Source organism: Ahaetulla prasina, chromosome 1, assembly GCF_028640845.1.
Source record: "Ahaetulla prasina isolate Xishuangbanna chromosome 1, ASM2864084v1, whole genome shotgun sequence".
Classification (NCBI taxonomy): Eukaryota; Metazoa; Chordata; class Lepidosauria; order Squamata; family Colubridae; genus Ahaetulla; species Ahaetulla prasina.
This window is the reverse complement of record NC_080539.1, coordinates 39,058,554-39,075,981: the sequence shown is the minus strand read 5'-3', so window position 1 is coordinate 39,075,981 and position 17,428 is coordinate 39,058,554. Positions and strand designations below refer to the sequence as shown.

Genomic DNA, 17,428 nt, shown 5'->3' with positions numbered 1-17,428 from the left:
CAGAGCATTTACAAACCCGACATTCTACGGGCAAGGAAGAAACTGTATCTTTCCCGATTTTTTATTATTATTATTGTCATTCACTGTGAGCAAATTCAAAAAAATAAATCTGAATAGGAGGCCAACTCCAATAATTAAGATGCACTTTACAGTTAGAAATTTATGGATTTTTAGAGTCCACAGGCCTTCCTGCACAGCTACCCAACATAAATAGATCATAATTTATTAAGCCTGTTCTCAGAATTTTCCAAAATAAGAAAGAATAAAATGGGCAGGTAGATGGATGGAAGAATGCGAACTTCTTTCTCTGAGCTTAGTGCACTTTCTCACCTGAAACAGATTTTTTATATATATTTTTGTATTAAATGTATTACGTTTAAAATTAATTCTGATACCAAACACCATATATATATTGTTTGATATCAGAATTAATTTTAAATGTAATACATTTAATGAAAAAAATGCAAAAAGCCTACATATACACACACCACTCCAAATCTCCTTGCATGCGCAAGATGGCGCGGCGCTGAAGATTTACCTTCGGCGATCGGGCGGTTCTCCGAGGATGGCGACGCCTGGACCGCCTGCCTAGCTGCCTGCCTTTCCCAGCCTGGTGCATCATCTCTCTGGCAGCCGCGGGAGAGGTCTTTGGACCTTTTTATACCCGCGGTTGCCGAGAACGAGGCTGGGACGGCGGAGCGGTGGATTGCGGCGGCCATGTTTTCCAGGCTTAAGGAGGTGGGGCGATGAGTCAGCTTGTCAGTCTGTCGGCTTTTCGGCCTGGAGTTTCGGCCTGGAGTTTCGGCCTGGAGTTTCAGCCTGGAGTTCCAGTTCTGCCGGATTTTTAGCCGGGCCGTTGGCTTCCTCTCAAGCAGGGAGGTTTGGTCACGATCTGGGACGACCTGGATTTTCCATCCTCCACGATGTTGGAGTTTTTCCGGCTTTTCCGGTTTTCCCGGCCTTTCCCCTGTTGCCAGTTTGCGAACTTGGCCCCTTCACATCCTCCGGCCTCCTGGGGAGGCTCAGCCATTTGGACAGGCTTGGCCTCCTGGAAGGAGAAGTTTCGGAGAGATCTGGCTTCCGGGATGGTTGGATCTACTAGGGGGGTGTTAGAGATGGAGATGGAGGTAACCCCCTGGACGGTAGTTTTCTGGCCATTTTTGGAAGCAGATGTTGGAGGACTTTGGGGGAGGCGACGGAGGTATCTTTGATCTTTGATTTGTCCCTGTGAAACCATCTCGTGACTGCTGTAATTCCAGCTATGCCTCCCCCCTTGCCATTTGAGATCTTTATGGCTGGGACTGGCCCTATTTGGGCTATTGGGGGGAGGCGTGAGACTTGCTTGGGGACAGAGGAGGACATGTGCCACGACCGATGTACCCCCACCCCCGTTCCAGGATGTCTGGATGAGGCTTGGGCAGACTGCCATCTAGACTGTCCTCTTTGCTTTGTTTTTCCATCTGAAGCCCATCCTCATTTTGGATTACCATCATATCATGACACTTTTGCCACTCGGAGATGGACCCTTTGTATTGCCGATTTTATATTTTATCTGTCTATCTTCAGTTGTTATGCGCTACTCAGCTTGTGAACTCTTGCGCCTGCAGGTGCCCCGCCTGCAGGAATGGCCCTCCTCGTTATCAAGGGCCGGCCTCCATGACGGGTCTTGGGACCCACAGAGGTGGCATGCGAAAAGAAGAGCCTGTGGGGTTTTTAGAGAGAATTTTAAGGGTGGGAGGTAAGGCGGGTAATGGGGTAACCCGTCGGGTAGGGGCCAGTTCCTGCACATGCTCATGGCGGTTTTCTCTACCAGGTTCGGAGGTTAGGGGAGGAGTGTGTTCCTATCTGTGAGGGTGGTTCTATTGACACGGTAAGTGGGAGAGGCAGGTATGGCGGAAGCGAGGGTCATATCAAGTTCCGGGAGCGCGTGCTCGATGTCTGAAAGCGATCACGCGCTCCGACCCTTGACTTTTCCCGTTCCCCGGATGGTCAGGATCCTCAGAGCTCGGGCCTTCGGTTGATGTTGTGCAATGCCCGGTCCGTGGTGAACAAAGCCCCCCTTGTCTGTGATCTTATACAGGGGGGTTCCGCGGACCTTATGGGCATTACGGGGACCTGGTTGGGCACTGAAGGGGGCCTGCCCCTTATTGAGATGTGCCCACGGGTTTCCGTGCGTTCCATCAGCCGAGGCCCAGGGTAGGTGGGGGTGGCGGTTGTGATTAGAGAGTCTAGAGCCGAGGGAGACCACTGTACCTCAGATTGCCGGGTGCGAATGCCTCTTTGTGAGATGGGGTCGTAGGTGTCAGATGGGTTTGCTGATCACGTACCTGGCTCCTTGCTGCGTGACAGCCGCCCTGCCCGAGCTTCTGGAGATGCTGGCTGGGGTGGCAGTTGAGACCCCCAGACTTTTAGTCATGGGGGACTTTAACTTGCCATCTTCCGGCTCGTCATCGACGGCAGCTCGGGAGTTCATGGCTTCCATGACGGCCTTGGACCTGACTCAAGTAGTTGATGGCCCTACTCACATTGGGGGTGGCACTCTGGATTTGATTTTTCTCTCTAGTCAGTGGTTGAGAGATCTGGACTTAAAGGAAATAGTCATTGAACCTTTGTCATGGTCAGATCACTCTTCTTCGCCTGGACTTTCTGACCGCCATTCACCACCGCAGGGAGGCGGAGCCGACACGTTGGTTCCGCCCAGGCGCCTGATGGACCCGGATGGGTTCCGGACGGAGCTTGGGCCATTTCCTGAGGGTCTGGCTCACGGCTCGGCTGAGGAACTTGTTGCGGCCTGGGAACGGGCCGCGGCGGGGGCCTTAGACCGTGGCGTGCCTTTGCGGGCTCTGACCCGGCGCAGGTCCCAACCGGCTCCTTGGTTCTCCGAGGAGCTGAGAGGGATGAAACGGCGGAGAAGACGCCTAGAGAGTTCCTGGAGGTCTAGCCGTTCGGAAGCTGATCGGACACTAGTGAAGTCCTATACTAGGACTTACCTAGTGGCATTGAGGGAAGCGAGGCGTAGCTACGCCTCCTCCCTCATTGCATCGGCAGATAACCGCCCAGCCGCCCTGTTTCGGGTGACTCGCTCCCTCCTACACCAGGGGGAGCGGGACGACCCGTTGCAGGGACGTGCTGAGGAGTTTAACGGTTATCTATACGATAAAATCGTTCAGCTTCGGGATGGTCTGGACCAAGATTGCGGTGATGCGGGTGAGATGCTCGAGGGCGGTCTTGGTGACATTGTTTGGGATGAGTTTGACCCTGTGGCTCCCGAGGACATGGACAGGTTGTTGGGTAGGTTGAATGCCACCACGTGTTTACTGGACCCGTGCCCCTCTTGGCTGGTGCTGGCCACTCGAGAGGTGACACGAGGCTGGCTCCAGGCGATTCGACCGCTTCTTTGGTGGAGGTGTCTTCCGCCTGCCTTGAAAGAGGCGGTGGTGAGGCCCTCCTTAAGAAGCCGTCCCTGGACCCGGCTGTTTTAGGTAATTATCGTCCGGTCTCCAACCTTCGCTTCGCGGCGAAGGTTGTAGAGAGTATGGTGGCATATCAATTTCCCTTGCACCTGGATGAAACTGTCTATCTAGACCCGTTCCAGTCCGGTTTTCGGCCCGGCTACAGCACGGAGACGGCTTTGGTCGCGTTGGTGGATGATCTCTGGAGGGCCAGGGATAGGGGTTGCTCCTCTGCCCTGGTCCTATTAGACCTCTCAGCGGCTTTCGATACCATCGACCATGGTATCCTGCTGCGCCCGGTGGGGGGGTTGGGGGTGGGGGGGACCGTTTATCGGTGGTTCTCCTCCTATCTCTCTGACCGGTCGCAGTCGGTGTTGACGGGGGGGCAGAGGTCGGCCCCGAGGCGCCTCACTTGTGGGGTGCCGCAGGGGTCGATCCTCTCACCCCTCCTGTTCAACATCTACATGAAGCCGCTGGGTGAGATCATCAGTGGTTTCGGTGTGAAGTACCAGCTGTATGCGGATGACACCCAGCTGTACTTTTCTACACCGGACCACCCCAACGAAGCTTTCGAAGTGCTGTCCCGGTGCCTGGAGGCCGTACGGGTCTGGATGGGGAGAAATAGGCTCAAGCTCAATCCCTCCAAGACAGAGTGGCTGTGGATGCCGGCATCCCGGTACAGTCAGCTAAATCCGCGGCTGACCATCGGTGGCGAGTCATTGGCCCCGATGGAAAGGGTCCGCAACTTAGGCGTCCTCCTGGATGAACGGCTGTCTCTAGAAGATCATTTGACGGCCGTCTCCAGGGGAGCGTTCTACCAGGTTCGCCTGGTACGCCAGTTGCGCCTTTCTGGACCGGGATGCCCTATGCACGGTCACCACGCACTCGTGACGTCGCGCCTGGATTACTGCAATGCTCTCTACATGGGGCTCCCTTGAAGGGCATCCGGAGGCTGCAGTTAGTCCAGAATGCGGCTGCGCGGGTGATAGATGGAGCCCCCCGTGGCTCCCGTATAACACCCATCCTGCGCAGGCTGCACTGGCTACCTGTGGCTTTCCGGGTGCGCTTCAAGGTGCTGGTGACCACCTTTAAAGCGCTCCATGGCATTGGGCCGGGTTACCTATGGGACCGCCTACTGCTACCGAATATCTCTCACCGACCCGTGCGCTCTCACAGAGAGGGTCTCCTCAGGGTGCCGTCAGCGCGGCAATGTCGTCTGGCGACGCCCAGGGGAAGGGCCTTCTCTGTGGGGGCCCCCACCCTCTGGAATGAACTACCCCCCGGTCTTCGTCAGCTTTCGGACCTCCGGACCTTCCACCGCGGGCTTAAAACACATTTATTTAATTGTGCAGGGCTGAGCTAAATTTTAAATTTTAAATTACTGGTTTTTAAATTGGCTTTTATTCTATATTTTTAATTTTAAATCAATAGGTGTTTAGAATAAGTTTTTTAACTGTTTTTATATTTCTTACATTGTATTTATGTGTTTTAAATGCCTGTACACCGCCCTGAGTCCTTCGGGAGATAGGGCGGTATATAAATTTGATAAATAAATAAATAAATAAATAAATAAATAAATAAAAGGGAGAATAGTCCCCATGTAGAAGTAGACATTTTTTAATCATCTACAGTCTCTTTGAAAAATAGTTATAACCAAATATGTAGTATTCAAGCATGGTGAGCATAAAAAGTATGAGATAACTTACCGTTTTTTCTAGAGCTTCTCGAGATGGGAAATCAATTTCTAAAATCTCTTTTAAATTTTTTAATAAACTATTTTCCGGGTTCCTAAAAAAGGAGGAAATACTATTATAATTATGTTAATTAAATTATGAACCAAACATATTTACAAGCAGGTATACTTACCACATCTGTATATTGCTATTCAGCTTGATTTTCAAGGGATTTACCACTGAAAACAAATTATGCAGAAGTTTACATTTTTCACAAGAAAGCATTATTTTTCAGAATATCTAATCCATGAAGGAGTGGTAGTTTTATAGTTCATAGATGGCTGCTTAATTTTGCAGATAATGGATTCATAATCAAGAATGTCTTTTTTTCATTCATACACAACTTTTCTCACATTGAGTCACAAAGCAGCTGACTTCATAGGACAAATTATAAATTAAATAATTAAGATAATAATGACATTTTCAATGAAAGGAATGTCTTGTACGTGTTCTCAAATTCAAACCAAAGAACTGCACCACTATGTAATTTTAATGCATGTGCATCATGTATGTAACGTATCTTCAATATTCATTTTTTCAGTATCTCTACACAATGTTGTACATGTGAGTATGAGAGTTTGAATAAATTGTCTTCATTTTCAAGGATTTGCTGCTGCTTACATTAGATATCAGATTTGTTTCAGAATTATTTGGAGCTGAATTCATCAAAATACACATAATGAAAATTTATATAAACCGATATGCACATCTGACATAGACTTGATAATGTGGCTCCAAAATTTCTCAATTTAGATATTTGACTAAAAATAATTTGATCAAATTTCTGAAGGAATGCTTCCAACTTTATTTATAATATCATTATGAATTTTACCTCCGTCTCAAAGAAAATTAGATAGCTTCAGAACATTTCTGCATGAACTTAAGAGGCTTTTTCCATATTAATTTGGAAACTCCAAAATTTGTACAACTTGTCCCAGAGCTTCACTCAACCAATCTGATTTGAATGGCTATTTTGCTTGAAGTCAAGTGACTTCTTTACGTGAACTGTAAATTGTCACTTTTTTCAAGGGTGTATTTTAGAGGAATGATTTGATCAAATCATCCCACTGAAGTTTGCACAATCCCACTGAAGAAGCACCTCTGATCTTGATAAAACATCTAGGTAATTTAGTCTTCTCAATTCTGTGCACTTATTGCTGCCTTCACACAAGAACTGAATAATCAATTTGCTTTTGATCTGTCTAATGATAAAAGACAGACAGGAAAAGACAAATATCCCTGCATTAAAACAGAGCTCAAGTCTTCTAATGGGAACAAGGGGCAAAAAAGGAAAAAATGGCCCCATTAGAATCATAAGAACTGTCCCTTGAGAAAAACAATTTCGTGGATAACGAAACAGTGAGAGAACTGTTTTGCATAGCTTACTTTTATTCCTATACATGTGTGCTTTAAAAAATTAGATTCTTGTGGTTCACTAATGTGCTAATTTACAAATCAAGAATGCATTCACAGACCTCTCAACATTTATGACATAATTAATCTGCATTAAATGATGCCAAGAATCACTTCTTGCTTAAAAATATGTTAAGTGCCTTCCTGGGTCATATAAATCATTTAATGATCTAAACAAGTAGCAGATCCTGAGTGGCCTATTTTCTCTCCATTTTTGATGCAGTAATATATTTAGAAGGAGGAGAAAAAAGTAGTTCAGAATATTTGGAAGGATTATGGGTTTGACCTGAACACACACTTTAATAAGGATTTTGAATATTACATATCATATATTCCTTACAATGTCCATAAAATGATATAAAAGAAAAGTGAGAGCCAGATCAATTTATTGATAAATCCCTCTGGGAAGCCTTTGAAAAAAAATGCTTTCTAACTTACAAGTTCTACTTGAAAACTTGGAAAAAAGGTTTGATAAATTAAGAACACTTTTAATTCAACCCAATGGCACTCAGATATAAGCAACATCAGTTAAACCCAACTTACAATTGGATGGATTGAAATCTAATTTGTTGCTGGCAGATTTGAAGGGAAAGGAGCCTGGTTTGAAAATTGCAGGCTGGTTAGAGAAAGACATGAATTCAAAAGACCTAGAGATGGCAGAACTGTTGAGTGATGGATTGGACTTTCTTAAGATTAATGGAGACTGGGGAATGAATTTATTATATCCAATCAGAAAACAATTGACAAGAGATGTTGCATTTCAACTTATAGGAAATTCTTTGAACAACAAATGCTATGGAGTGTCTGTGGGGATTTTCAATTATCCAGGTTGTAATTGTCTCAAAGGTGCTTTTTTCTTCAAAAGGCAACTGGACTGTTTTTTCCTTGAGGAGGAAGAAGAAAATTCTCTTGGATGAGAAGCGAAGTTTTCTTCTTCTTCTTCATGAAAAAAACGGTCCAGTTGCCTTTTGAAGAAAAAAGTACCCCTGAGACAAATATTGTGAAAATATTTAAAACAGAGATTTATGACTTTGGGGAATGAGATGCAATTGTTGGGAAAGATTCCAATTAAAAATTTAAGAAAAAGTTTTATCATTAAGAATCAATCAAGGATATTTGATGCTAGGTGGATCAGAGATGATTGTAGGGTAAACAGAGGTGTTGAAGTTCATAACATTGTGAGACTGCTTTGCGGGGCGGGGCGGGGGGATTATTATTACTGAAATATATTTATCAGTATTCAACTGCAGGAACAATATATGTTTGTGTTCTTTATGCACATTTTTCCTTGCCTTGTATAGTTTTTTCCTTTTCCTTGGAGTTTGTATTTTAATTTTGTGAATAAAAATTTAAAAAATCACCAAGAAAAGACCTGGACATAGAAATAAGCATAGTGGCAGGGAGCCATCCACTTCCCTCCAGTCATAATTATATTGCCAATGTTGTCCAGTAGTTCTGCTATTATTGTGGCATGAAAAGTGATATATAACACTTTATAAAACATGTTCTGCACATGACATGTCTGCTATTTTGCAGTTAAATGCATCCAAAACAGTGTAAATTGCTTTATATATTGAATGTTTAATGATTTTCTGAACAATATAGAGAGAATTTTATAAAAATTTTGTTGATGTTATTCTGTATTGCTTGCCTGAAACAAATATATTCAGTTTACCATGCGTAGAGATTAATTTATACTAGCATAAAATATTAGACATTGTAAGATAAGCCATCCTACCATGGTCAGCTCCAAGAAAGTAACATTCAGGAAGCATGGTAGGGTGTCTGGGATCTACCTCTATATTAAGTGAAATGTTGCTTCCTGAAACAGATACATAAACATTAAAGTATATAACTATCCAGTCTATATTTTTTTTAAAAAGGCATTATTCTTAATTGTACAAATGTTGTGCACAGTATTCCAAAACTACAAGAATTACAATTCCACATTTGAATTCAAAATACTTATCTACCACTTCTAAATCTGTATGTGAAAGTGACTAGACTTTAGTATCTTAGTATGTAACAAATCCAGATTGACTCGACCTTTCTACCTACTTCCTCCTTTTTATTTCTTAATATTATTTGAAGTCATTGATCAACTAGACATATTTTAGTACATTTGAAATGCATGTATTTCTATAAAAATACAGTAATTAAGTATAGTTAGTTCAAGTATTCACAAAAATTACATGTGGTAGGTATATTAGGAAACCTTTCCTTCTGTGCTATAAAAGCTGATCTGAAAATATAGCAAGTATGGTATATATATGTGTCTTCCAAAATGAAAGGTTTGCTGAAAAAAGTAATCGTAGCTTAGTTTCAGTGGACTAGAACAGGGGTCCCCAACCTTTTGGACCTCAGGGACCACCAAGTTCATAATTTTAAATCCTGTGGACCGCTAATACAAATCCAGTGCGCCACTTGCTGAAGCACCTGGACTCCCAGTGATGGGATGGGGTCCTTCAGGCACTCTCCCTCCTCTCTCTTTCTCTCTCCCCCACTCTTTCTCTCTCCTTTCTCTCCCATTCTCTTTCTCTCCCCCCTCTTTCTCTCTCTCCCACTCATTCTTACATTCTCTCTCTCATCTCTCTTTCTGATTCCTGTGCCGCTTCAGCGAGCGCTCCTCGAGAGACAAGAGCTTGCAGGAGGCCGATCTGGTGTCTGCAATGGAGAGCAAAATACAGCTGCTCCCCAGACCAGTCGCCATTTAATCTTCTGAGTCCCAAGCGGCAGCAGATGAGGGCTGCTTTGCGCCACTGGCTGAAGCAAATATACCGAGGCCGCGCAAGTGCAAGTAGTGCTTTGCTCCTGCAGCTTCCAGCCATCGCAATTGCTGCTTCGGCCTGCTTGCGCTGCCCCTCCCCCTCCCCTGCTACAGCAACAGCACTATTATTTCATTCCGGATGGAGAGGGCTGTGCTCCTTTTTGTGTGTTGCACCATCTGCAAAGTTGCACATTGCATGTGCATCCCAGGGCAGAGATTTCCAGCCCCGCCACAGCTGGTCCCATATTCCAGAGCTGTAGTAGTTACACTCACAGGACTGGCCCATCGGTCATCCCAGAGCAGCTCTTCCACCAGGGTGCACCAGCAAAAATACAAAGATTTCTCCACGGACCACCAAAATTTTCTCACCGACCACCAGTGGTCCATGGACCACCAGCTGGTTACTGCTGGACTAGAGGGGATAAAACTTGTCCAAGCAATACAGGAGTGGGAAGTTGTTTGATTGGATAACTACTTTGTTTCTATAATCTTTTTTTAAAGGCACATCCCACAAAAAAAGTGGAATATAAACCAGCTGGAAGTTATGACTCACAGTTTGAAAAGCTCTGTAAATAGTTGTTATTACTATTAGCATTACTAACTATACATAAAACATAATACCAGGGTTAATGAAAGATTTCTTCCTCAGTGAAGTCATAGTCTAAATTTTGATGTTATGTCTAACAGAAGGAAAAAGGTCCTTTAGTAGAAACATGATTTCTTAAAGTTTTGTTTAACCTTTAACCACTAAAGTTCCTAAGCAGTTGTCTTTTTTAATTCCTACCAATTGCAATCCTTCGCCTTGTAGAGCTCCTTGTGGGTTTCTCTGGCTCAAGAACCCAGGTCTTCTCATCAATTTCATCTAGAACATCCCAAAACTCCTTCAGTGATTCTAATGCTGCCAAGAACTGACTGTGAATGCTCAGTAAGGAACTCTAGTATGGAAGGAAATTGTAAGAAATATTATAAGTGGCCTTTAAGAAAGCAATACAGAAGTACAGTTTATTAACTTTTTCAACTTTTCAAAATCTAGCACACAATTATAAAACACATATATTACAATTATACATAATGCATACATGTATAATTATATATGTATATTACAATTAATCTTTCAATCCTTTTTAAAAATATTCACTTTTTAAATCTCTTTTAAAATATTTCTACTTTTTTACATTTAAACTTAAAACTATTCAGAGTACAATCATGTAGCAAGTAGGTTCTTTTGTATTTAATGAAGAATCCCTGTGAATTAATAAGGAAGTAACTTGCAGCTTTACTTTTGCAAAGCACCTTAAAATTATTCACATGCAGAATTCCAAGTAATTTAAAATGCTAAAACAACTAAAAAATGTACTGCAAATCCAGTATGTCTCTATTTAAAACTGTCTTCTAACAATAATTGGGGCCTATTTTTTCTAATTTTTCCTCATTAAATCTAACACATTTCTAAATAAACAGAGATTCTGAAATTCAGGATTAATAGGGGGAAATTGTATAGCATGCATCTCCAAAAAAGAGAACACCAAACTTTTTTCCCTCAAAGTTACAGCAGAAAGATGCCTAGTGTTTTAGCAGTGGAATGTGTTCAATAAGCAAAGCAAAAATTATACTTTTATGAGGAATATACAAACATGGATCTTTTCATATCTTTTCTTCAAAATTTCAAAAAAAAAAATAAGTTGTGGATTGTATAAAAATGGCTCGGGTGAGTTTTTAGGATTTTACACTTGAAAAATATTTTTAAAAGGAAGGACAGAGCTTGAGAAAGAACATGTTGGATTTATTCTCCCTGCTGTTATTAAATTATATTAAAGTGAGAAAGCACTTAAGCAGAAAAGTGTGAATACTGCCAATCTCAAAATGTAACGCTTATTATCTTTAAAAGCATTTTGTTACTTTTATAATACCTGAAGTGATATAATAGTGTCAGTCACTTAACCAGATCTTACAGCATAATATCTTCATCTTAAGTACTATTATTTCCAGTATTTTAATAATTTTCACACTGTCTTGGAATGTGATCTTTTGTGCTCTGATGACACTTAAATTAATAGCATAATTTTCTGGTACTTGCAACAGTTGCTTTCCATTTTGATTTTTTACATTTTCCTACCTCATATACAGACAAATCCTTTTAATAGCCATTTTTATCTTTTTCTTTAGGGAATTCAAAGGAATTTTTAGTAAAAATAAAGAGACACCAAGGGATTAGAATTTTGAAATCCAATTAATTTTAATACTAATTGCAATTTTTCAGTGATGTTCCTTGAAAGGTAGCAAAATCTTAGAGTGATCTGCTCATCTGATCTTATTTGCATGTTTCATTGATGTTGTAGTTGCCTTTCCATATGCATATCTGAATCGCTATGTTAAAAACATTTACACTACTTTGTCATGCAAATTATAAAGAATTTATTCCTAATTTTACACTTCAATTAGATCGTTTCTGTACATATTCCCTTTAAATAATTTACATGTGTTCCATGGCAAGAGATTCAATAATGAAATAGCCAATCTGCTGCCTCATGATTTTTAAGATAAGAGTGTTATTTACTTAGCATATTTATAGTTGCCCCCTAACTTTATCTCAAGGCAGTGAATAAACTTTGATATACAATATCCCTCCTACCCAAACTAATATGAAAATAATTATATGTATTTCTCTAAAACAGTAGTGCAAGTGAAACTCTATTGAACACATTGTATTTTAAAATAAGGCACGGCAAGAAGAAAATCCACAAAATTTGGAGGTTAATTCTAGAAAAGGTGTAGACATTTAATGAATTCTTAGAGAAATGGATTAGATTGCTGGAGTAGGATAAAGAACTTTTTTGTTCTTTTTCTACTTCAAGGCATTCTGTTCCATTTAGTGTATCTGCATGCAGTCCAAAATTTCTCCAATAATTTCAAAGCATGCATGATCCTATGCTCACTTTTAAAAAAAAATTCCCAAAGTTCTAAGGGCATATTGGTAACATGTATAAAATGTTCATCTGTATGTTAAACTCAATGGTAAGCAAATTTGAGAAGCAGGTTGGTTAAGGCATTAGGCTAGAAACTGAGAAAGGTGACCTCTAATTCTGCATTGGGCAAAAGCATACTGGGTGACCTTGGGCCAGTGACTATCTCTTAGCCCTAGGAAGAAAACAAAGGCAAGCCCTTCTGAAAAACTCTGTGAAGAAAACTTGTGGTGGCTTGTCCATACAGTCTCTAAGAATTAGACATGAATGAACAGAATGAGGAGGGGAAACAGCAAAAAGTAATCCAAGGGCAGAAATCTGAAGTAACCCTAACTGTTTTCTCAACATTCAATTTTTATTTTATGGAATGTGAAAGCTGAGAATCTTTAAAGAATGCTACAAAAAACAACTGGGTTACAAGTGGAACATTACAAGAATGGAAAGGGGCAATTTGGTGGTAAGATTTTTTTTTTTTATAAATGCAAAGATGATTAGAATAAGAGCAAGAGCTTCTGGAAGACAAACTATCTTTAAATCTTAAAAAATAGTCTGAAGTTGCCATTTTTGAAGCTGATTTTCAAAAAAATAGTTTTTATGAATGGTGATGGGACTTTGGTTCCTAAAAAAATATGAAAAGCTGAAATAGATGCCCTGCTGGTCACTTAAAAAACAACAACAAAACACTTCATTTCCTCTTCTCCCTTACAATTATCTCTCGAGAGAAATAACTGGTATTAAACTATAATTTGCATTAAATAAAGCTATAGCAGCCACCACAGGATACAAGTTGTTGCCTCATAAGTATCTGAATATCCTCCATTTTGGGGGTTGGGGGAAGAAATGCACAAGTGAAATTTTGGTTATTTTGCCATCAAAGTTCAATACTGGCGTTATTTCAGTATGAGACCAAAACATCAAACATGTCATTAAAGGCAAAATCATGAAATTGTGTCTTACTTACAGTGGCCCTGTCATGCAGGGGAATTTTCACTGTAGAAAGCAATTATATTTGGAAGAGTTAGCAGGCCATCAAAAAACACAATAGCTGGACACCATAAAAGCTGACACCATCCAGAACATAGAGAAACTCAAAGAAGTTGTACAAGATCAGAAGATGTTGTACAAGACCAGGCCCATAGAATTGCCAAGTATTGGGCAAGATTGAATGAATAACATCATTATCACTCCAATATGCTGAGGATGACGTACTTGGCTCAGGGGACATGTTGCACATCACTGATTTACCTTATTGCAGATTTAATACATTGATATTGCTTACTCTTTCTTTTTATCAAAAAACTAGAAAATCATGTCATAAAATTTTAGTACTTTGAATCTGGAAAAAATATAATTTGCCAACATGAATGAATGAAGTTTTGTTGTTGTTAGTTGCAAAGTCGTATCTGATTCATCACGACCCCATGGACAACGTTCCTCCAGGCCTTCCTATCCTCTACCATCCTCTGGAGTCCATTTAAGTTTTAACATCATGTATATTGCTGCTTACTTGAACCACTATCATGTTGGGCACACACTTAGGGCCCCAGGCTTGACCACCGAGTCAAGTCTTTAAGGCCTTCTGGAAACCAGACATCTAATCCCCAGAAGAATGATACAGTGCAGTTACCCCTCCTGAAAAGATCCTGGACATTGTCAGCTGACACCCCTTAGCCAGGGGTGAAATGCTACTGGTTGGGTCGAACTAGTAGTTAAAAAAAGCTACGATCCAACGATCACCTGTGCTGTGCAGTTTAGCTTTGCTAGAAAGCAGGATTTCCTACTTTCTAGCAAAGCCAAACTGCGCGCCACAGCTGATTTCCCCTCCCCCGCTATTCTATTTATCTTCCCAAGCCTCCTTTTGGTGTGTACTGTGCATGCATGCACATGCAGTATGCGCCAAAAGGAGGCTTGGGAAGGTAAGTAGAACAGCAAGGGGGGATCAGCTGTGGCACACAATTTAGCTTTGCTAGAAAGCAGCAATTCCTGCTTTCTAGCAAAGCTAAACCATGTGGCACAGGTGATCGTCGGATTGCAGCTTTTTTAAACTATCGGTTCGACCAAACGGGTAGCTAACTACCAGTTTGCCTAAACTGGTAGCATTTTAAACGTGCAGTGCGCATTTGGCACACACTGCACATGTGCACGCAGCGCATTTACTGCACACTGCACACATAATGCATTTGGCGCGCATGCGCACACACAGCGCGCATGTGCAGCCAGCAAACCGGTAGCAAACTGGTTCAGATTTCACCCCTGCCCTTAGCAGATGGGAGCTGGACCGTGCCCCTCCTGCCAGACTGGATAGGGGTGGGTATAAAAAAACAGGAGGAGATGGTTGGTCAATTTACTTGGATTTTTAAATTTTCTTTAACATATGCTTACATTTCAAAAATTATAATGGAGTGGAGCTGTAAAATGCACTCAAAAGGTCATCAAAATAATTAGGATTTATAGCAATTCCTGTCTGAGACAAGACAAGACTGGTTTGAACTAACAAATTCACACTCCTGCATGGTTTCTATTTGTTCAGCTCTTGTCCACCACCAGTATCTTTTCAATTTGATGCCCTTCAGAGATGCTGCAATTGCAGTTCCCAGCATGGTCAAAGGTTTATTGGTTTAGTTTCCATCAGCATTTTATAAGCGAACAATTACCTTTATGATAATTTTGTGAGTTTTTAAAAAACTCTTATTTAATATTTATACCAGGAAAGTCTCCAATTATGTAGAGGCCACTCTACCACATCTTGCTTCCAAACTGATTGGCATATTACTAGATGAATGACTATTTAAAAAAAGTATAATATTGAAAAGTCTACCTTTTAAAAAAACAGCTTTTCCATCTAAGCTTACATAAAAAATCAATGCTGGGAGATATACCTGCTATTACCAACATATTCATTATTCATAGACATTAGAACATCTTAAACAGCATTTGTGCTTCACAATCCATTAATCTGTAAAAGCTTCCAATGATTTGCAATTCTTTTAGATACCAAGCCACATAACTTAAGGTAAAAGTCCATGGACAGAAGGTTATGTGAAAATATTCTTTTAAACTAAATAATGGTGCAAACAACTTACTAAATAGGAATTATCCACTTCATTAGTTGGAACACTGAATAAAAAACAAAAGTAAAACATACTGTACCAAACAAGACTTGGCCCAGCAAGAATATGGATTAGATAACCCTCAAGTTTGCTATTAATTTATTCCTTTTTCACATTTGTTTGGAAAATTATTTTCGTCATTTACTTGAACTGGAACCCTTTCTCCAATATCTCTCCTGATTCACACATTGACCAAAAAAATTAGTACCACATTTCAGTTAAACATCTCCAGCTGTCAGACATGTTGTATATATATTATTGATTTAATATTCAATAATTTCACTGAAGACTTAAGTCATCAAAGGTAGAAATCCTCCATGCTTCTTTAGAAAATCCAGTATTATGTATTTTAGTAGAACTAATTTGACTAAAAATTCAAAGGAAAAGGCAGTGCCTTAACCCATGAATAAATACCTGCAGTAATTGGATATGTTAAAAAATGAAATAGATAGCAAATGAATTTTGCTAATTAGACAAAAGAAAGTCTGTAACTGAAGTAAGTAGTTGTACTGGGACTTGTCACTGGAAAGCTCTGTATATATGGCTACTGGAACAATGGCAGCAGCCTTGCCCTTGGTACCGATTTCTGACTATTTTAAAATGTCTCCTTTGCATCAGAATCCACTGGCTGCTGCTGATCCTGCTGTGAGACACCTGCACTGGCTACTAGGCTTGTCACGATGCACAAAACCCTACCATCTTCAGCTTGACATTGTGCACGTTATAATTATTCATCCAAATGAATATGTCAGAGCAGCAGCAGCAGACCTCTCATCAGAGCACAAGAAAAATACATCAAAACATTATCAACCCAGCAGGAAGACAGGGACCATAAGGAAAATTACCCATTTTTAATACAGACGCCATAAAGCCATGTCTATTATTATATAAAAAGCAAGAGGGGGGAGAACCACCATCAAGCTTTGAGTCCAAAAGTACTGGTGGAACACGAAATGAGAAACAGATGTTAGGGGGAAATCAATTATTATATCTGAAATCTATTTAAATTTTCTTAAAAGTACTAGTATTCAAATTTTGACACTTGTCCTCTTTGAGTTAAGGATCCTGTCAACATTTTCATTTAGATGACCTACAATTGTTAGCATTAAATACCCATCAAATGTTAGAATATATATGCTGAATATTCAAAATACTAAGAACAAATGAGAATCTGCCAACAAATAGCTCATTGAACATATACAAATCTTTTAATTTGGGGGAAAAAGTTAACCTGTTAATACATAGATCCCTTTGGGCATAAGCAAAGCTGCACAAAGTGAAAAAAAGAAGTAACAAAGCAAAAATAAACACGACTCATTACACTTGTTTTCACTTATTTGATACTTATTCATTCCATGCAACAGACCACATTTTATCTATTATCTTTTTACTACCATTTGTCTAACTTAGTCTCGATTTTCCCATCTTTTGCCAATTTCTACTAAGATAGACAAATCTATCTACTTGCTGTGTTTTTTCCTGTTTACATATAACTTGCAATTGTTCACTTTTCTTTGTCAAATATGACTACTTTGGTATTTGATACATTAGTTTTCATATTCCTCCTCACTGTGTCCTACAATCTATCTAATATTCACTGACAATCATTCCAGTTCTTTAACCAGCAACGTGGAATCATTTATAAATGAATGGAAGTTTCCCTTACTGTGAAATACTAATCTCATCTACTCCAAATGTTCTGGACAATATGCTCTTGATAATGCACCCGACCCTTTGGATAAGCTAAGATAACTGTTTTCCAAACAAATTCTTCCCAGTTGTTGTGAGATGTAGTCTATTCCCTGCCAAAACCCTTCCTGTAGACAATGTAAACCATGGTCTAGGGATCCAAAGTTTTCTGTACGGCACCATCTCTTGGGCCAGCAGTTTACTTCTAGAATCCTCTGCTCCCACATTGGATGGTGACCTTCCATAGGAAGTACAGATGAGAACTTTGTATGTCCCCTTTGTCTTTTCTGCTTAGTTGTTC

The 17,428-nt window shown here is 40.6% G+C and overlaps 1 protein-coding gene across 9 annotated transcripts in view; it reads right to left on the bottom strand.

Moving 5' to 3' along the window:
• Positions 1 to 17,428, bottom strand: part of FANCL (FA complementation group L) — a 50,653-nt gene that overhangs the window by 6,139 nt on the left and 27,086 nt on the right. For all 9 annotated transcript variants that reach the window (XM_058164884.1, XM_058164885.1, XM_058164888.1 and 6 more), the window contains 4 exons: positions 10,150 to 10,300; positions 8,337 to 8,420; positions 5,319 to 5,364; positions 5,159 to 5,240 (listed from right to left, as the gene is read on the bottom strand). In XM_058164884.1, coding sequence (XP_058020867.1) covers positions 5,159 to 5,240; positions 5,319 to 5,364; positions 8,337 to 8,420; positions 10,150 to 10,300 — 363 coding nt within the window. The remainder of the gene's footprint in view (positions 1 to 5,158; positions 5,241 to 5,318; positions 5,365 to 8,336; positions 8,421 to 10,149; positions 10,301 to 17,428) is intronic.